The 18,770-nt window shown below is 39.7% G+C and overlaps 1 protein-coding gene across 21 annotated transcripts in view; it reads right to left on the reverse strand.

Moving 5' to 3' along the window:
* The window catches only part of LOC107036283 (longitudinals lacking protein), a 131,114-nt gene that overhangs the window by 36,978 nt on the left and 75,366 nt on the right, over window positions 1-18,770 (reverse strand). Inside the window, exon 7 of one of the 21 annotated variants that reach the window (XM_015254154.2) lies at window positions 87-471. The exons of 12 other annotated variants lie outside the window; for them this stretch is intronic. In XM_015254154.2, coding sequence (XP_015109640.1) covers window positions 260-471 — 212 coding nt within the window. In that variant the 3' untranslated portion in view covers window positions 87-259. Of the gene's footprint in view, window positions 1-86; window positions 472-4,296; window positions 4,585-5,654; window positions 6,004-7,903; window positions 8,677-9,250; window positions 9,607-11,368; window positions 11,902-14,795; window positions 15,011-15,204; window positions 15,534-17,424; window positions 17,747-18,770 lie in introns of those variants that run through there. 8 more of the 21 variants (XM_015254143.2, XM_015254113.2, XM_015254112.2 and 5 more) reach the window with 8 other exon arrangements.

Below are 18,770 nucleotides of genomic sequence, written 5' to 3' on the forward strand. Positions count from 1 at the left end.
GAGGAGGGGATAAGAGGTGTAACACTAAGATCAGAGTGAGATCCTTCAAAAGCTTTCGGTGAACACAGATTGTAACACAGGATACACGTGGACTATGTCGATATTGGAGAGAAAAAAATACAATGATAGGCGGTGGGTGAGAGGTGAAACTGAAATAGACCCTTCGGCCTACCACTGGATGGGACTTGTTTCAAACTACGAAGAACATTGTTTAAGGCAATTTTTGTTATTTAACTCCGGGTCAATGATACGAGGCCATTTAGGAGTTGGGCGAGGGTACTTTGAAGTGTTGCTCTGCCTGATGTGCGTGAAGTATGAACGCCTTGAAGGCAGCAAATGGACAGAGGGTGCACTTGAACTGTGGGGGTTCGCACTTGTGCTTCAAATAGTTGCTCCACATCTTGTAGAATTTACTGCATTTGGTGCAAGTGTAGCCGAGCATTTGATCGCCCATGTACATCTTGCGGTATGCTGCAACCAGAAAGAAGAAAAATAACAATTTTTCAATTAACGAGGTGTACCTTGTTAATTTGTTGGGGCATTTTTTCTGTTTGTGGTGACAGTCCAGAGAGTACTTAGAAGTAAACTAGATTACGTTTGACAGAGTGAAAAAAAAAAGGGGGGGGGGGGGGTTGGGGTGAAACTTCGAACTTCATTCATTAAAAAAGCACTCTTAAAAGCAAACGTTTTTTGTAGGTGGGGGTTTGTGTGTAAAGCTGTTGTCGCTTGGCAATGTCCAGGCAAGCTCTTAATCTAAACTTAAAGAAGTCAGGTGGATTAATTATTTATTTCGGAGTGTCGGGTCAGCAGTCATTTCGAACTACTTGTGATTGACCATTTTATTGACAGGTTTTAAATATAAATTCCTCAATTTCATACCAAATAACAAAATGAAACGATTGGTTCGCGTCTCCTCTTCATTACAATTCTTCTCTGCTATGAGTTTTGCAGTCAATCATTTCTTCTGGTGCTTCCTTTTGATCTTCATTCACCAAAAAAGCACTTTCAAGCAAACGTTTTTGGTGATTGGGTAAATTTGTAAAGCGGTTGTCGCTTGGCAATGTCCAGACAAGCTCTTAATCTAAACTTAAAGAAGTCAGGTGGATTAATTATTCATTGTTCGGGGTATCAGGTCAGCATTAATTTCAAACCACTTGTGATTGACCACTTTATTGACACATCTAAATATAAATTCCTTGACTTCATACCAAATAACAAAATGAAACGATAGGTTCACGTTTCCTCTTTATTATAATTCTCCTCCATTATGAATTTTTCTGCCAATCATCTCTTCTATCGCTTGCTTTGTGTCTCCTACTGCCACAATTTTAAGTTGTGAAACGGGGGAATCCCAATGTTCATCTTCATTCATCAAAAAGCACTCTTAAAACGCTTTTCGTAATTGGGTAAATACATAAGGATGTTTTCAAGTGGAATTGTCCGGGCAAGCTCTCCATCTAAACTTAAAAAATTCAAAATTACGTTAATAATTAATTACGTCACGAAAGTAGTCATTCCAAACCACTTGTGATTCACCACAAGCAACATCCTACGGTGACGTTTTCATCGATAATCTTTCGATCTTCAACCATTACCTCTTCACTTCTCACCTCCCTCGCTGATGCGCTTCTAAAGGCTTTCAAGTCTCATAAAATTCCGCTCACAAAAAAACTTAAGAATAGACTAAATTACATTCAACAAATTAAAAACGGAAATCAAAACATTTCGAAGTTCCCTCATTGATGCATTCCTAAAAACTTTCAAGTCTCATAAAATTCCCCTTGCAAAAAATACTTAGGAATAAATGGAATTACATTCAACAAAAGGAAAAGAAGAGAATGGAAACATTTTCGTTATTTGGGATATCTCAAACGCCTTGTAATTCACCATTTTATTGAAATCTCCGGGAATCTCTCAACTCTTCTACAGACGAAAAAAAGGGACAGTTACGTCTCATCCTTCCCCACGACGTTTTCATCAACAATCATCTCTTCCATTCCTTCCTCTCCCTTCTCCCCTCCGTCAATCACCTTCAACTCCTCAACCGCCACCTACTTAACTCTCGTCATAGTTCCCTCATTAATTCGCTTTACGTACTGACGATTCAAGAGGTGCCTAGGAGCCCTCAAGTGTCTCATTAAATTCCCCTTGTACGCAGTTCTGTAACTGCAGAGAGCGCACACATAATCCTTCTTGTTTCTCGGGCCACACTCGATTGCCCTGTGACGAGAGAGTGACGAGGCCCAGTGGTAGGTCCTCCCGCAGTCCCAGCACTTGTAGATTCCATTGATCATCGCATACTTCATTATCTCACGGGATCTCGAGGCTCTCGAGGTCGTCGAGTCGTCTACGTGAACTTGGACGTCCTCACTCTCAGCAAAATGGACCTCCTCACCCTCAGCAAGATGGACCTCCTCCACCACTTCGGACTGTCTCTTCTGCCTCTTCAAGTGGTTTCGCTTGCAGAGCTTCCTGTGACGCTTCAGGGAGGTGAACCAGCGGTAGATCTTGTTACAATGCTCGCACTGATATATTATGTCGTCGACACCTATCACCGAGGAATCCTTCTCCCCCTGTTCCTCGTTTATTTCACGAGATTTGTGAAGCCCTGGAGATTCCAGAAGCTCTTCGGTTTCTTCCAGGGACTCCTCGTCCACGTACTCAGGCTCTTCGTGATCTCCACCAACTTCTTCATTATCCTCCGATGTTCCTGTAACAAATAATGAGTCATTAAAATACCTGTACGAAGACGAGTTGCCCCAGAAGGAGAACTGCAATGATCGAAATAAAAGTCAATGAGTCACAGGTGATAACAGGCATCAAGCATGAATAAAAACATTAAAGTTTCAATCCTCGAATTATTTCCAATGATTTTATTCATCTTTAAGGGAATTATTTATCGAAAAGGAAGACTAACTCTGATGGGGTGTCACAATTATATTACATTCATCACTTTCTCATGTGTCTCGTCAAAGAATAACTAATTAGTATGGAAATAACAGAGACGATATCCGAATTTCTGCGCTCCACTGTTCCGATGATGATTTTTCATTTGCCTCTCGAAATTCGCTTTGTATGAGCTGTTGCACGTGCAAAATCGACACGTAAAAGTCCATTTTGGACTAGATTCTTCAGGAATTGTAGGAATTGCATTACAATTTTGATAGAGAATATGGAAAAATTTAGTTGCTGTTAACGAGGCTTCTAAAATATTAACACCATTCATTACCTATTAACGAATGCTATTAATAATTAAGAAGTGTGATTTTATTAATCTTCAAGTAAATTATTTATCAAAAAGTAAGAATAACTTTGATGAATTGTCACAATTATATTACATTCATCACTGAGTCACATTGGCATCAGTTCTATGACACTTTCTCATGTGTCTCGTCAAGCAATAGCTGTAATTACTACGGAAATGACAGAGACGACATCCGAATTTTTGCGCTCCACTATTCTGATGAAGATTTCTCATGTGCCTCTCGAAATTTGCTTTGTACGAGCTCTTGTACGTGCAAAATGGGCATGTAAAAGCGGATTGTTTGGGCGACAGTTTGCACCCATTTTGCAAATGTTTCTTGAGTAGACTCTTGAGGGGATAGACTTTGTGACAGTGGGGGCACGTAGGGCGCCTGTAACCGGGTGCTGTCGGGTTCAGTGTTGAGGGATTGGAGACTTGCGGTTCGATTTTAATGAGCGATTGGCATTGAACGGGTGCTGGAAAGGCTCCCTGAATGTTGATGTACTCTGGGTGGTTCCAAGGTGCCTCTGGAACATAAAAAATTATCTATATCAATAATTTAAAGAGTTGAAATGACTTCATTTCTTGGTGATCGCGTATTACGAGTATTAACTAGTCGTTTCTCATCGTTACATTATCACAGGATCAATACAAATAATGCAAAATTAACGGGTTTTCATGATTTATTGCTTGTGTCTTCGCATGTGACTGTATAAACTGTCTTTTCGATTGGTTTTGTAAGGGCAAATTGTGCAACGATGGACCCTCGGTACTCCGCACTCGGTCCTCAAGTGTCTCAGGAGATTGTAACGTCGTGAGTATCCTCTACCGCACCTCTGGCAGACCTCAGTCCTCGCCAGAAGTCGCTGATCAGGTGACTCTGGCCGTCCCGAGGGCAGTTGATACTGGACGAATGGGTAATTGACGAAATTCGGACCTGAAACAATCATCAGTTGTGTTAGTGGTAGAGCAGGTATTTCTTGCACCTTAGATCGATGAGATTAATAGATCTAGGGAAGGTACAAACACTACTTTGTCAATTAAATCAGCTTTATTTCAATATGTAATGCGATTAATGGTTTAAGATTAAACAAGGATTTGTATTTCTAGTGGATCTTTTCCATGCTCGTTTTGGACATGATACTTTAAGAGCGTTGTCATTCTCGCTTTGTGATCGCAATAGGGACAGGGATAGATTGGTTCCATTTGACAGAAGAAATTCATGTGCTGACGGAGACTTTTCCAGGTTTTATACTGTCTTGTGCACTTCAGGCACTGCAGAGTTTGTTTGCATTCTCTCAGCTGGTGGGGATCCAGTCCCTCGGAGAACAGTACAGGCTCTGGAAAATAGAGATAATGGATTATCGAACAGATTATTGCATCGATTTTTTTTATTCTTATGGTCTTCGCGAGGTATTAGTTATTTGGGATCCAAGCGAAGCATTCCACATGCACTTATTTAACGTCATCCGCAATGAACAGTTTGTAATTCATAATTTTTTCATTTGTGGGTAAATGTTAACGCACTCGATTATAATGATTCAAGCCATTTTCTTATGCTCTGCCTCCGGCATTCAATTCCCGATGATTTCCTGTTGGCAGTCGGTTTCCGCTAATTAGATTTCTGATTTAAAAGAATACTCAAATTCGCTGTTTGTTTCTATTTTCATTGATTGGGTAATTTATATTTCAACTTTAATATTATATAATTTATCAAAATATCTACTATGCACCAACAGTTTCGCTATTTTTTACGGATGACTACACGGAGGAAAAAAATGAAAAAAACCATGAAAATCACTTGAAAATTACGTTTGCTGACGTAATTCTGGTGCGTCGCTCGTAAAAATCGCGTTTCGTTTCATAAAAATTCCAGAACTCAAGAGGGAAAATTGATCTTTTGCTCCGAATTTTTTCGATTTACGTGTTTTCACATAAAAATTATTGAAAAAGCATTTCGCCTCACTTTTACGTTTTCTCACGTAATTTTCCCTGAAGTTTTTCTTTCCGTGTATCATCCACAATCTTATTCTGTATAAATTATTATTATCATTTTTACAAAAATCCAAGGGGTATTGTATTATCTTTATGTTTCCTCGTCAAGTGACGTCGTAAACTCGTTTTTTGGGTGAACGTTCCTGGACAGTAGTGACACTGGAAGAAACGCCCACCCCCGCACTCATATTTAGTGTGTCTGAGGAGATTCGAGCGTTGAGTGTAACACCGACCGCATCTCGAGCAGATGTGGGATAATGGATTGAGAAAAACTGTGAACAGAAAGATGTTTTGAATTATCGAATGATATTCTTGAATAATGAGGGGTTGGGGAGTGATAAAGAATAGTCTGGAAGGAGGAGTGAAGCAAATCGTGTGATTTTTATCTCAACTTTATTCCATAATTCTTAATAGATTAGAATTTCACTGGTGAATTGTTGGCATTCGAATTTTTCCAACGACAACGTTGTGATGACGAGTTAGGTGACGTCTGAGGGTGCCATTCTGAGTGTATTTACTCGGGCACAAGTGACAGCAGAATTTTCTCTCACCTCCGCACTCGTATTTCATGTGTCGGAGGAGATTTTGTTTGAGGGAGTAGGCTTTTCCGCATACGCAGGAGAATGCTGCACTTGACGGGGGGGTGCGGTGTTGATGGGGGTGAGATTGGGGGAGTTGTTGGTAGTCGTGATCAAAGTGCTCCGTCGAGTCCAGCTCTAGATAGGTTTGGTGACGGCTTTGGTCGACGAAGAAGTCGGTGAAATCTGGGAACAGAAATGGGATTTTTTTATTAATAGTTGTTCTGAGATTTGGGTTTTTGTTTTCTGGGATTGGTTGTATGTAATGTGAGCCAAAAAATGACAGAGAATATGAAGATAGAGAATAACTTGGGGTGGATTTTCAGCTGATGTCTTAAATCTTTGGCTTTGGAGAGTTGAAGAGTCTAAATCTGGGAACAGAAAGACGTTCTTGTTGATTCGGAAACATGATTCTTGAGCATTATTCACAATTTGATGGCTCATGAAAGGAAAAAACAGGAGATAGTGTATTAATGGATGGATGGAGTGATTCGTACGATTTTTCTGTGAAATTTGTTAAATAATTCTTCAGAAATTGTCGCGTTTCTTCGTTAATCACTTCATTTATCATTTGCTCAATGATTTCGTCATAGACAGAATATTCTCTTCCTTCCGTACTTCGTAACATCTAGGGAAGAGAAATACCAGAAATAATGATATTCGTCTTTTCCATATCCTCATCTAATGTTGACAAACCTGTGAACAGAGAGATCTCCTGAACTACGAAACATATTTCTCGAACAATATTCACAATTCGCTAGTTCATTAAAGGAAGAATATGAGGAGATTGTGTTTTGACGTAAGGAATTCAATTCATACGTCTCATCTCTTAAATTTATTAAATAATTCTTTAGAAATTGACACGTTTCTTCGTTAGCCACATTAATCATGTCTTCGATAATTTTTTACAGACACTCGATGCGAATTTCCTCGTTAAAGCAGAGGGTCTCGATCTTTCCTAAGATTATGATGTGTTTGGAGATGTCGTGACAATTTGCATTTCTGTTTGTATCTAGCTGGACACAAGTGACAGCAAAATTTTTTTTCCCCTCCGCACTCGTATTTCATGTGTCTACCGAGAGTCCTTCTGAGGGAATAAGTTTTTCCACAAACGCAAGCGAATGCCCCCGACTCAGTCTTTCGCCATTGATTGGGGTGAGACGCCGGGATTTGTTGATAATGATCGAAGTTATCTGTAGAATCCGTTTGCATGTAGTTATGTTGCAAGCCCTGGTCGACAAAGAAGTCGGTGAAATCTGGGAACAGAAATAAAGCTTTTCTGTTAATCATTGTTTTACTCTGAATTTACGAAAGGTGAACCTATTTTCAATACACTCGACTAGCTTTGGAATACAGAAATGAGGGAATATTGAGTCGATGAAATTAATCGCAAGTAGATCTTATCGTTTCGCGTAAATACAATGGCATTGTGAGGTGAAAGCGTGAACTTGTTGAATAAAGACAGCATTTCTTGAGGAAAAAATGAGGCAATCATACGGTTTTTCCATGAAATTTATTCGGCCATTCTTTGAAAATGAACACGACCTCAATTATTTACTCTGTTGATTCATTTTTTTGTCGGCAGTCTCAGCGTTTGCCCAATGGGTCTCGAGATTTTTCGATAACAATGTCATGATGGCGAAGGAAATGTCTTGTTAATTTGCAGTTCTGTTTGTATCTGGCTGAGCACATGTTACAGCAAAATTTTCTCTCCCCACCGCACTCGTATTTAAAGTGTCTGAGGAGATTATGTTTGAAGGAGTAAGTTCTTCCACAAACGCATGGAAATTCTCCTGCCTGGCCCGTGTGACGTCGACGAGGGCGAGACAGTGGGGCCTCTCGATTATCATTGAGGCTTCCCACGGAGTCTGTTACTATGTAGAACTGGTCCTCTTCCACGATAAACTCCTTGATATCTATCGCCTCGTTTACGATGAATCCCTTGAGACCTGAGAACAGAAACATGGCTTTTTTTGTTAATCATTGTTCTATGATTTTTACTTCAATTTTCTGGGTTTGTAATACAAACGAAAATGTCATGAACAAAGCAAAAAGTGAAAAAATTCCGAAAGAAGAAGTAGAGGAATTTGTTTTTTCTATCAATTTTATTAGATTTTTCACACTTGATGCTGATTTCAATGATTACGAAGAAGTTATCGAGGTTTTTCAAGACAGCAGAATTATTTCTCTTGCATATATGACGGGAGATTTGTTTTCTTCTCTCAATCGTATTTCCTGTGTCTGTTACTACTTAGTTTTCATACTAGTTCTCTTCTATGATGAATTCCTTAATATTTGGGAACAGAAACCTAGCTTTTACATTAATCATTATTCCATGACTTTTATTTCAATTTTATGAGTTTGCTACTGAGTAATATGAACCAAAATTTCATGAACGAAGCAAGAAGTGAAGAAAGTCCGGAAAGACATGAGGGAATCTATTTTTTTTTTTTTCTAAAATTTATTCGATATCGTCCAGAATTAGCACGCTAATTTTTTCAGGCACTTGATACAGATTTCAATTGTTACGAAGAAGTTCTCGAACTTTCTCAACATCAATATTGTGCTGTCGTTGAAGATGATGGCTCAATTTGCATTTCTGTTGGTATTTTTTCGCGCACAAGTGGCAGCAGAATTTTTTCTCCCCTCCGCACTCGTATTTCATGTGTCTGACGAGAGTTCGTTTCAGTGAATAAACTTTTCCACAGACACAATAGAATGCTGCAACTGGCTGGGGCTTCCGGGGCTGAGGGAGTTGGGGTAATGTAACTGATTGATAATGCTGATCGAAGTGTACAGTAGAGTCCATTTGAAGGTAATTTTGATGCTGGACTTGATCGACGAAGTACTCAGCGAAATCTGGAAACAGAAATTTGACTTTATTGTTAACAATTGCCCTAGGATTTTGATTGTTATTCTGAATTTGACACTCTGGAATGTTAATCATGTTCAAATCTACATGAACTCTGTAATTAAGAATTCATCATTAATTAGTATCCTCAGCCCGTTTAGTTATAAAACAATATTATTTACATAAAATCAAATGGCATTGTAAGAATTTTATGTTTAGCTGTTAAATGACGTTGCAAACTTGTTTTCTGGGTAAAACTTCCTAGACAATAGAAACAAGAAAAGTAACACCCACCCCCACACTCGTGTTTCATGTGTCTCTTACTATACTTAGCTTTCATACTAGTCCTCTTCTATGATGAACTGCTTGATATCTGGGAACAGAAACCTGGCTTTTACGTTAATCGTTATTCCATGATATCTATTCCTATTTTGTGGATTTAATGCTGAGTAATATGAACCAAAATTTCATGAATGAAACAGGGAGTGAAGAAATTCCGGAAAGAAGTGAAGAAATCTGTTTTTTTTCTCAAATTTATTCGATAATGTCCAGAATTAACACGCTTGTTTGATAATTTATTTCAACACGATATGGATTTCAATTGTTACGAAGAAGTTCCCGAGCTTTGTCAACATCAATATTGTGTTTTCGGTGAAGATGATGCCTCAATTTGCATTTCTGTTGGTATTTTTTCGCGCACAAGTGGCAGCAGAATTTTTTCTCCCCTCCGCACTCGTATTTCATGTGTCTGGCGAGAGTTTGTTTCAGGGAATAAGTTTTTCCACAGACACAATAAAATGCTCTAACTGGCTGGGGCTTCCGGGGTTGAGGGAGAGGCGGTAATGAAACTGGTTGATAATACTGATCGAAGTGTACAGTAGAGTCCATTTGGAGGTAATTCTGATGCTGAACTTGGTCGACGAAGTATTCACCGAGATCTGGAAACAGAAAGATGACTTATTGTTGACAATTGCCCTAGGATTTTGATCATTATTCTGAATTTGATACTCTGTAATACGAATCATGTTCAAATCTACATGTCCTCTGTAATTAAGAGCTCATCATTAATTAGTATCGTCAGCCTGTTTATTTACAAAACAATATTATTTACATAAAATCAAATGGTATTGTGTGATTTTTATGTTTAGCTGCTAAATGACGTTGCAAACTCGTTTTCTGGGTAAAACTTCCTGGACAATAGTAACACGGAAAGTAACGCCCACCCCCGCACTCGTATCTCATGTGTCGAAGGAGATTCGATCGTTGTGTGTAACTGCGACTGCACTGGGGGCACGTGTGCAACGAAGAGTCCAAACCTGCGAACAGAAAGAGAAAATTCTGGATTATGTCACATGATTCTCGAAATGAATTCCCAGTTAGATCTCTCATCAAGGGAAGAAAATAACAAATTCTTACAGAAAGAGTCAAGAAACTCCTCGTGCAATTTTTCTGTGGAATTTATTCGGTTATTCTTCAAAAATTAACACGTCTCCAGTTAATTTGTTCGATAATTTTGTCTGCAAACACTTCACGCGAGTTTTAGTCGTTAGAGGAGAGAGTCCCGATTATCCCCACTGACGAAGTTATGGTGTCGTAGAAGATGCTGCGTCAATTTGCACTTCTGTTTGTATTTAGCTGGGCACATGTTGCAACAGAATCTTCTCTGCCCTCCGCACTCGTACTTCATGTGCCTCAGAAGATTTCGTTTGAGGGAGTAAGTCTTTCCACAAACGCAAGAAATCCCTCCATTCTGGGCATTCCTTGGTATCTCGGGGTAATGGTGTGAGGGTCGGGGAAATGACATTTGATACGGATCGAAATGGTCCCCGGACTCTCGATTCAGGTAGCTCAGATGCTGGACTTGAGAAACAAAGTACTCCTCGAACGCTGTGAATAATAAAAAACCAATGTGTTATCAAAAATTTCACAATTCCAATTGATTATCTGTCATTCGTGAACTGAAATACGAAAGAAAACAGAAACCACTCGTGCGATATTTCAATATAAACTTTCAGGGATTTTATTACAACCTCATGTACATCGTATGGATATCATAATCATCAATGCAGACAATCAAAACTTCATTCATTAACAAAAATAATCGAAAAAAAAAATGGCCGCATTCTCTGTCGCGTGTGAAACAAAACTCATGTTCATATCAGTGATAACGAAAAAAATCTAGATCCTAATGTATTGTCTCTTTCGAGAGTATTCTCGTCGATACAGTGAACTTTGGCGGCAGATAGATATTGTGCTGCTGCATCAAGTGTCGTCGTAGACCAATATTCTGGGTAAATTTAGAGGGACAAACAACACAGGCGAAATGCCTCTGCCCTCCGCACTCGAATTTCATGTGTGTCGCGAGATTCTTCTTGGCCGTGTAGGCTCTCCCACAGTGTGGACACTTGAAATTTCGTTCGTCGAGGGCTTCGTTCAATGGTCTGGACCTCCTCTTACGGACTTTAGGCCTCGACGTAACTGAAAACCAACAGAGAAAACCGGAAATGATAAATAAAACTTTAATGGTGATAAATGATGTCGATCAATGTAGCTTAGATGCTGGACTTGATCAACGAAGTTCTCTTCGAACGCTGTGAATAATAAAAAACCAGTTTTTTATTAAAAATTCCACAATTATAATTGACTATCTCTCATTCGTGAGCTGAAATACGAAAGAAAACGGAAACCACTCGTGCGAAATTTCAATATAAATCTTCAAGGATTTTATTACAACCTCATGTACATCGTATATCTGTCATAATCCTCAGAACTCGCTTCGCGAATTATCGTCAATGCACATAATCAAAACTCCATTCATTAACCAAAATAATCGAACTGATCATCATAATGTAAGATGAAAAAAAAAATGGCCGCATTCTCTATCACATGTGGAACAAAAATCATACTCATATCACTGATAACGAAAAAAAAATTTACATCCTAATGTATTCTCTCTTTCGAGAATATTCTCTTCGGCACAGTAAACTTTGGCGGCAGATAGATATTGTGCTGCTGCATCAAGTGTCGTCGTAGGCCAATATTCTGGGTAAATTTAGAGGAACAAACGACACAGGCGAAATGCCTCTGTCCCCCGCACTCGAGTTTCATATGTGTCGTGAGATTCTTCTTGGCTTTGTAGACTCTACCACAGTGTGGACACTTGAGATTTCGTTCGTCGAGGGTTTCGTTCAATGGCCTGGACCTTCTCTTGTAGACTTTAGGCCTCGACATAACTGAAAATCAACAGAGAAAAACCGATGACGATTAATAAACCATTAATGATGATTAATTAGTGTCGATTAATGTGGAATTAGAACGAATACTCGACATCCCAAGCCCCAGTGCACATGCAGGTGTAAATTCAACAACTAATTTCATATTCCCCCTGATGTAACTTACGTTTTCGAACGATTTTTCATTTACGGTAGAGTGATATTAGCGGTGGGATGCATGTTGCGCATGTGTCGCTCGAGATTGCTCTTCTGAGCGAAACGCAAACGACATATTTCGCACGTAAACTGCGGCTCCATTCCACATTCATAATGAAGATGTCGCCAGAGAGATGTGTAGAAAGCGTAGATTTTGCCACATCTCTTGCAGGTGTGGCTTCTCTTCTTTTTTTTCATTGGTGTCTCAGGGACAGGGGCAGACGGTGTCTCGGGAACATTTTTCATTTCAATGGGGATCAGCAGCCCTGGATTTGGCAGGATGACCCGCACCTGCGAGGGGTGAGGCTTGCTGACCTTGGCAGGTCTCAGAATATTCACTGTCTTTATCTTCATCTGGGGCTTTGGGCTTCTCGCCATCTTCGTGAGGTCTCGAGTGCACTCCACCGAGTGGTGACGCGCCAGTGAGGCTTTCAGGGCGAATGTCGAGCCACAGTCGGTGCAGAGGTACTTCCTCGGACCCAGTCGACGAACTCTGTTCTTTGAACTGTAAAAATCATCGCTGACGGTTGTGGAACGCAGACGACGACCCGACGCTGTTCCTGGGTCTCTTGATGTCGAGGGAAGGGTCGGCACTGTCCAATTCGCTGGGCTATATTCCCTCCCTGAAACAGAGTTCATGTTAGATGAAGTTCGAGATGAATTATCATGATTTCGAGTTTTCTACTGTTTGTTAATTATGTATAGGATTTCATTCAATTTCTACCGGAAATGAAGCAAGGAATGAGGGGTAAGAAATTCATTTTTTCGTTATACAAAGGTACATTATCGATTATCAGTAGTTTAATTCGTTTGAAAAAACTGCGAATGCAAACAAAAATTCACAAAATGAATGATTTTAGATTAGAATATTTAGATATTTATTTCCTATTCTTCTCCCAAACACTGATATCTTCAAGGGGCATAGCCGTAAGGATTTGTGCAACTGGGGCGCGGATGGAAGCCTCGTTTTTTGTGCTTTGACATGTGTACTTCGAGGTAGGATTTGTATGTCGATCGATAGGGACAGTAGGAACACTGGAAAGTCGGTTCTTTTCCGCACTCTTTCTCGACGTGTCTTCTGAGATTCTTCTCCGCGTGGTAACGACGACCACAGTTATGGCACAAGTGCCTGCCCTGTCCTCTCATTCTCCTGCGGGTAGGTGTGCGTCTTACGTATGCGGGATGCATGAAACCTGAAAATTATGGAACATTGGAGTTTGTTGAAATTGATAGATTTCATTAGTCTAAATACAACGTTCTTATTTCCTATCAGATAGAATAATCATGCTACAGCTAATGTAAAAATGGTCCATTCTTCATTCAGATGAAGTTTATTGAGAGATTGGTACAAGTATTTGTGAGGCGTTAGGGATGGAGAAGTCCACCGTGAATGTGTAATATGTGTTTTGTTATGCTCGATCTGTACTTGCTGTAATGGGGACAATAGGGGCATTTGTGCTGCGGTGGTTTTCCACACTCTATCATCAGGTGACGACGCAGTGATGTCTGGATTTTATAGCATCTGCCACAACGTGAACATCTAAATGCGGGCCAGCTACTGCCGGGATTTTGTTTCCAGCCTGGAAAGAAAGGATAATTGAAGATTTTTGTTAGATTATTGATACTCAAGAATCTTTGGGCGAAGCAGTGACAGTTAGTGGCTCGTCTCCTCTAGTTAGTTAGAATCTCATTAGAACAATGAAAATCCCAAAATTAACAAACGAGTGATCAATACTTTATACTTCATTCATCCCTCCCTTCGTTGGTTTCAATTTCTAGAGCGTAATGGTAAAGAACACTAGAGCATTTTTAAATGTCTTCATTCCGGTGATTTAGCTTCACTCTCTTGGATAATTCTCAAGAGTCTCCCATTGAGGACACATGAGATTAAATAGGGGAATTCGGGCTGATGTGATTTTCATACTCAATGATTAGATGACGACGCAATGATGTCTGGATTTTGTAACATCTGCCACAACGTGAACATTATATTATGTTTCCAGCCTGAAAAGAAAAGATAATTGAAGGTTTTTGTTAGATTATTCATACTCAAGCAACTTTGGGCGAAGTAATGGCAGTTAGTGGTTTGTCTCCTACAATCAATTAGAATCTCATTAGAACAATAAAAATCCCAAATTAACAAACACGAGGGATCAATACTTTATTCTTCATTCATCCCCCCATTGTGGGTTTAAACTTCTAGACTCTAATGGTGCACATCACTAGAGAATTTTTAAATGTCTTCATTCCAGTGATTCAGCTTCACTCCCTTGGCCATTAAACGTGCCACAAAAATCCCTGATAATTCACGTGTGTCTCCCATTGAGATGGGTATTCAAAGTGGACTTGTGTTTTGTTCTGTACGGACACAGTGGACACTGGAATTTCGGCGCAACCCCACACTCGTGCTTGAGGTGTCTCGCCAAGCTCGAGTAGTAATTGTAGATCTTCCCGCAATTTTGGCACGAGTAAGTGACCTTCGGGCAAGTGACAAAGCCTCGAACACGCGACTCTGAAAAACACGAAAAATTGAAGACCAATTAATCAAACATTCATCCCCTCACAATTCTCCGCAATTCTCCTATACACATGCATCAATGAGTTTATTAATTTCTTCACACGACATCTCAATCATTATCGGTGATGAAAAAATGAAGAGCTCTCGATGTGACAAAAATATTTATTAAAGCGATTCCATTACATGACTCAATCATTCACCAAGACGGTCGATTGTTGAAGAATTTTAGAGGCAGTCCTCTTTTAATATATCTCTGAAGTGTTGTCCTCGGTATCTTGAAGGCAGTTTCAGCACTTCTGAGTGACATTCCCTGTGCCACAGCCTCCATAGCCCTAATCAGTCTTGCGTCGTTATAAAATTTGTGATACCGTCCACGCGATTTCGGTCTCAGTCGTACTGTAAACAGAAAAAACACAGGGAAAAATGATTAAAACGAGTCCTGAGACCTCACGAACAACTAGCAAACACATAAACCTCAAAGTTCACGTTGACAAAAAAATCTCCAACAACTCGTCACACACCTCTACCATCCACATCGACAAAATAAATAAACTCCAGAAATTCCATAACAAAAATTTAATTGCGATAATGATTTCTCCTCAGACTCATTCATTTCCTAGTTTAATAATATCTCGATCGATATTGATATCAGCTTTGGGTATTCCGTGGACCCCAGTTAAGTGGACCTTCATGTCCCAAACGCGTTTGCAACGATGATTGCAATATCCACAGACAATATTCGGTTCTACACCGCAGTATCTTCTCCTGTGCGCGGAGAGATGATCATAACTGGCAAAGGGCTTTCCACATCCTGGACAGAGTAATTTGTTTCTCCACTTTGGATGCAAGTGCACCATATCCCCGATACTATCGGCCTCATTCCACTCGTCCATCCAAGGGCCATACGTTGGCCAATCCACTGAAACAAATAATCAGCTAATCAGTTGGAATTGTGAATAACTTTCTCACGTTGAATTGGAGGAGAATGTTAAACGTTATTGGAACGGGAGCACCGACACCTTCGTTTTATGTACACAAATTTATTAATGATGAGATCATTACACATTACATGATAGTTCGAAGCGAAGTACATTGTTTTTGTTTGATGAGTCGAGGGAAATGAGACAAATGAACACTTGTCATTTGAAATTCTCATTTTAAAGAGAAAAACGTGTACATCAATGAATTATTAACATTAAAAATACAGTGTTCATTATTTTTAATCTCAATAATTCATTGAATTGTTTATTGAATGGGGTATTTTTTATCTAGACTGAACTCAATTGCCTAATCTGTTTCTGAGTTAGAAACATTGAGAGATAAGTGAAGTGTCCATTTTGTTTCACCCTCCCCTAGTCACAGATACAACAAGAATATTACACTGATCCAGGATGTAAAATCTAATAATATTCGTCTTCTGTTATTTCACAATTCACATTAAAGCCTTCAGTACTGGCCAGAATTAATCAGCCTTGTGTCTTCTCGCGCGAAAACGTCTCCACTCGTAAATACAAAATACAATAAGTACAATATTTGAGTCTCTTTGGTTTTGATTTATTCTGATTTACTTGATATTGTGGACTGAGAGTAGATGTTTGAGAAAGCTGGCTTGGATTCTCGATCTGTATGGGCAGTATTGGCAGGCGAAGTGGGTCTCACAGGTCACCATGCCACAGCCCATTTTGAGGTGTTTTCGCAGGTTTGAGGCCCACGAGTACATCTGTCCGCATCTCGGGCAGACGTGGAGACGTGGCCTGACGATGGGAAACATCGGTGGATCTGAAAAATAATCCGTGGGTGTTAGAAAGATAGAGGCGGGGGATTTCCACGGACGAAGGATGTAGCACGTGATTGGCTAGCCTCTAACATCGAAGCGCATGCCTCACGATAGTTTCTTCAAATGACAGAAAAAAATGAAGAAGAAAAAACGGAAATTCATTACCTCTTCTTCTCTTTGATCCCGGGTGTCTATTTCTCTGAAATAAATGAATTGTCTTCAGCAAATGATAAAAAAAATGGGCGCAATTAATCAGCGGATAGGGCGCAATTTTATTAATCTCCACGTAATCTTATTATCATCACATGTATATTTTATCCATTGATTTGAAGTGTCGCTTGAGATTCCTGCGAAATTTGACTTGTAATAACACTGTCTCCAGCAGTAATTCAATTTTCTCATGTAGACGGCAATATCCGCCCCCAAAATTTGCTAGGATACTCAGAACCTCCCGACAGTTTTTTTAAATAACAGAAAAATAAACCAGACGAAAAAACGGAAATCCAGTACCTCTCCTTCTCTGAAATAAACGCATTATCTTGTGCAAATGATGAAAAAGGTTCGAGTAATAAATCAGTGAATAATGTATAATTTTATTAAACTCGAACTAGTCTCGTTATCACCACATGTATATTTTATGCATTGACTTCAAGTGTCTCTTGAGATTTCCCTTGAAGTTTGACTTGTAATTGCATTGTGTACAGTAGTAATTCGGTGGTTTTCCACACGCAACTTTCTGATGTAGACGACGACTCGATGGCCAAGAGAATATCCGTCCACAAAATTTGCAGGGATACTTAGAACCTGCAATGAAAAAACTATTATTGATAAAAAAAATAACAATTCAACAGGATTAATCAAGACTATATGTTGATATCTCGACGCAATTCTGGGGATAGAAGTAGAGAGAAGCGTGAAATAGTCATCACTAGCAGTAGGTGAAACATAACAATGATATCACATTAATCCTGAGCAAAACATCAGACTTTTTAATTAGCAAACACCTTGCATAAAACCGTACAACAAACTAATTTTAATAATTTTAGTCAGATTATTATCAATTCTAGTTTATGTTGAGTGCATTCTCAGTATGTGTTTCTGGAGGCTCCTCTTGTATCTTGTTTTGTGTGGACAGTATGGACAGCACTCGCTGGGATCCTTGCCACACTCGACTTTGAGATGATTCTTCATATTTCTCAGCCAACGATATCCCTTTCCACAGTTGGGACAGTAATAACATCCGGGCCGTTTGTCTAAACAGACATTGGCCCTTCTAGTTCTCGGTGCATAAGTGGGACCCCGTGTGTATCCAGGAAAGCCCGGATGAACGATACGACGAGGCCCTGACCAGGTACCTGAAATCAAGGGAACAACTCCATTAGAATCTATTCTCCTAGAATTTTTTAAAATACACTCGTCATCGCCGACCCCGCCACCTCTAGCATGGTAAATGCCACAATTGCCGCATGCAATCCTCCACTCCCCTGAAAGTTATCTACCAATTTGGTGAAAGAACATCTTCACAATCTCTTAAACATCAGACGTTTTATTATTCCACTGGAGTTGAATTCATCAATCTAACAAGTCTCGTGGGTAACGAACTATCGTTAATTCAATTGTTTACAATAAAATAATTTGTTCGAATTAAGTTGAAGGGGAAGAATTTAATGGAAGGATTCATCAATTGTTAACGAGATTCATTTTTTTAATAGATATAACAAATCGTGAGAAATACACGGTGAAAAAAAATACCATGGCATCACAATTTCCCCTTTTTTAAGGGAATTTTTAGCGAACGAACGGTAAAATTTGTGAGATGCTTGTGAAGAGGTGCGAGAAAAAGGTGAATTTTGCTACTTGTTCGGTAATTTTGTTCTCCGTGTATTTCTTTTCATTCAACTAATTAATCGTTAACAGTAAATGAAATCCTCTGCGCAGTTATTCACTCGAGACTGCGATAACTGCAGCTAAATGCTACTCGAGAAGACATTTTTCCCGGGATGATTGGTCCTTATGTGTTGATAAAGATTGCCCCGTTGTTTGGTGCGATGAGCGCAATAGGGACACTTGAATTGCGGCTCCTTTCCGCACTCGTGTCTCGTGTGTCTGACTAGGGTGGCACGATGCTGATAGCCCTTGCCACACTGCTCACAACGATATGGAAATTGTGTGCGCTGTTTGGCGAGCCATATTGATGCCAAATCCTTCATCATTGGTAGAACGGGAAAGCCTGGACGAGGTAGTAGGGAACGTTGCTTCGATGGCCCCAAAACACAGGACAGCATATCTGTGGGGATGTCAGACAGAAAGGAATCGTGTTATTTTAGGACTTATGGATGAATGATCTTGTTTTTACATTGAGGGAATTCCAGGGGACGG

The sequence above is a fragment of the Diachasma alloeum genome, unplaced genomic scaffold (genome assembly GCF_001412515.2).
Source record: "Diachasma alloeum isolate Michigan unplaced genomic scaffold, Dall2.0 Dall_scaffold_00208, whole genome shotgun sequence".
Taxonomy (NCBI): domain Eukaryota; kingdom Metazoa; phylum Arthropoda; class Insecta; order Hymenoptera; family Braconidae; genus Diachasma; species Diachasma alloeum.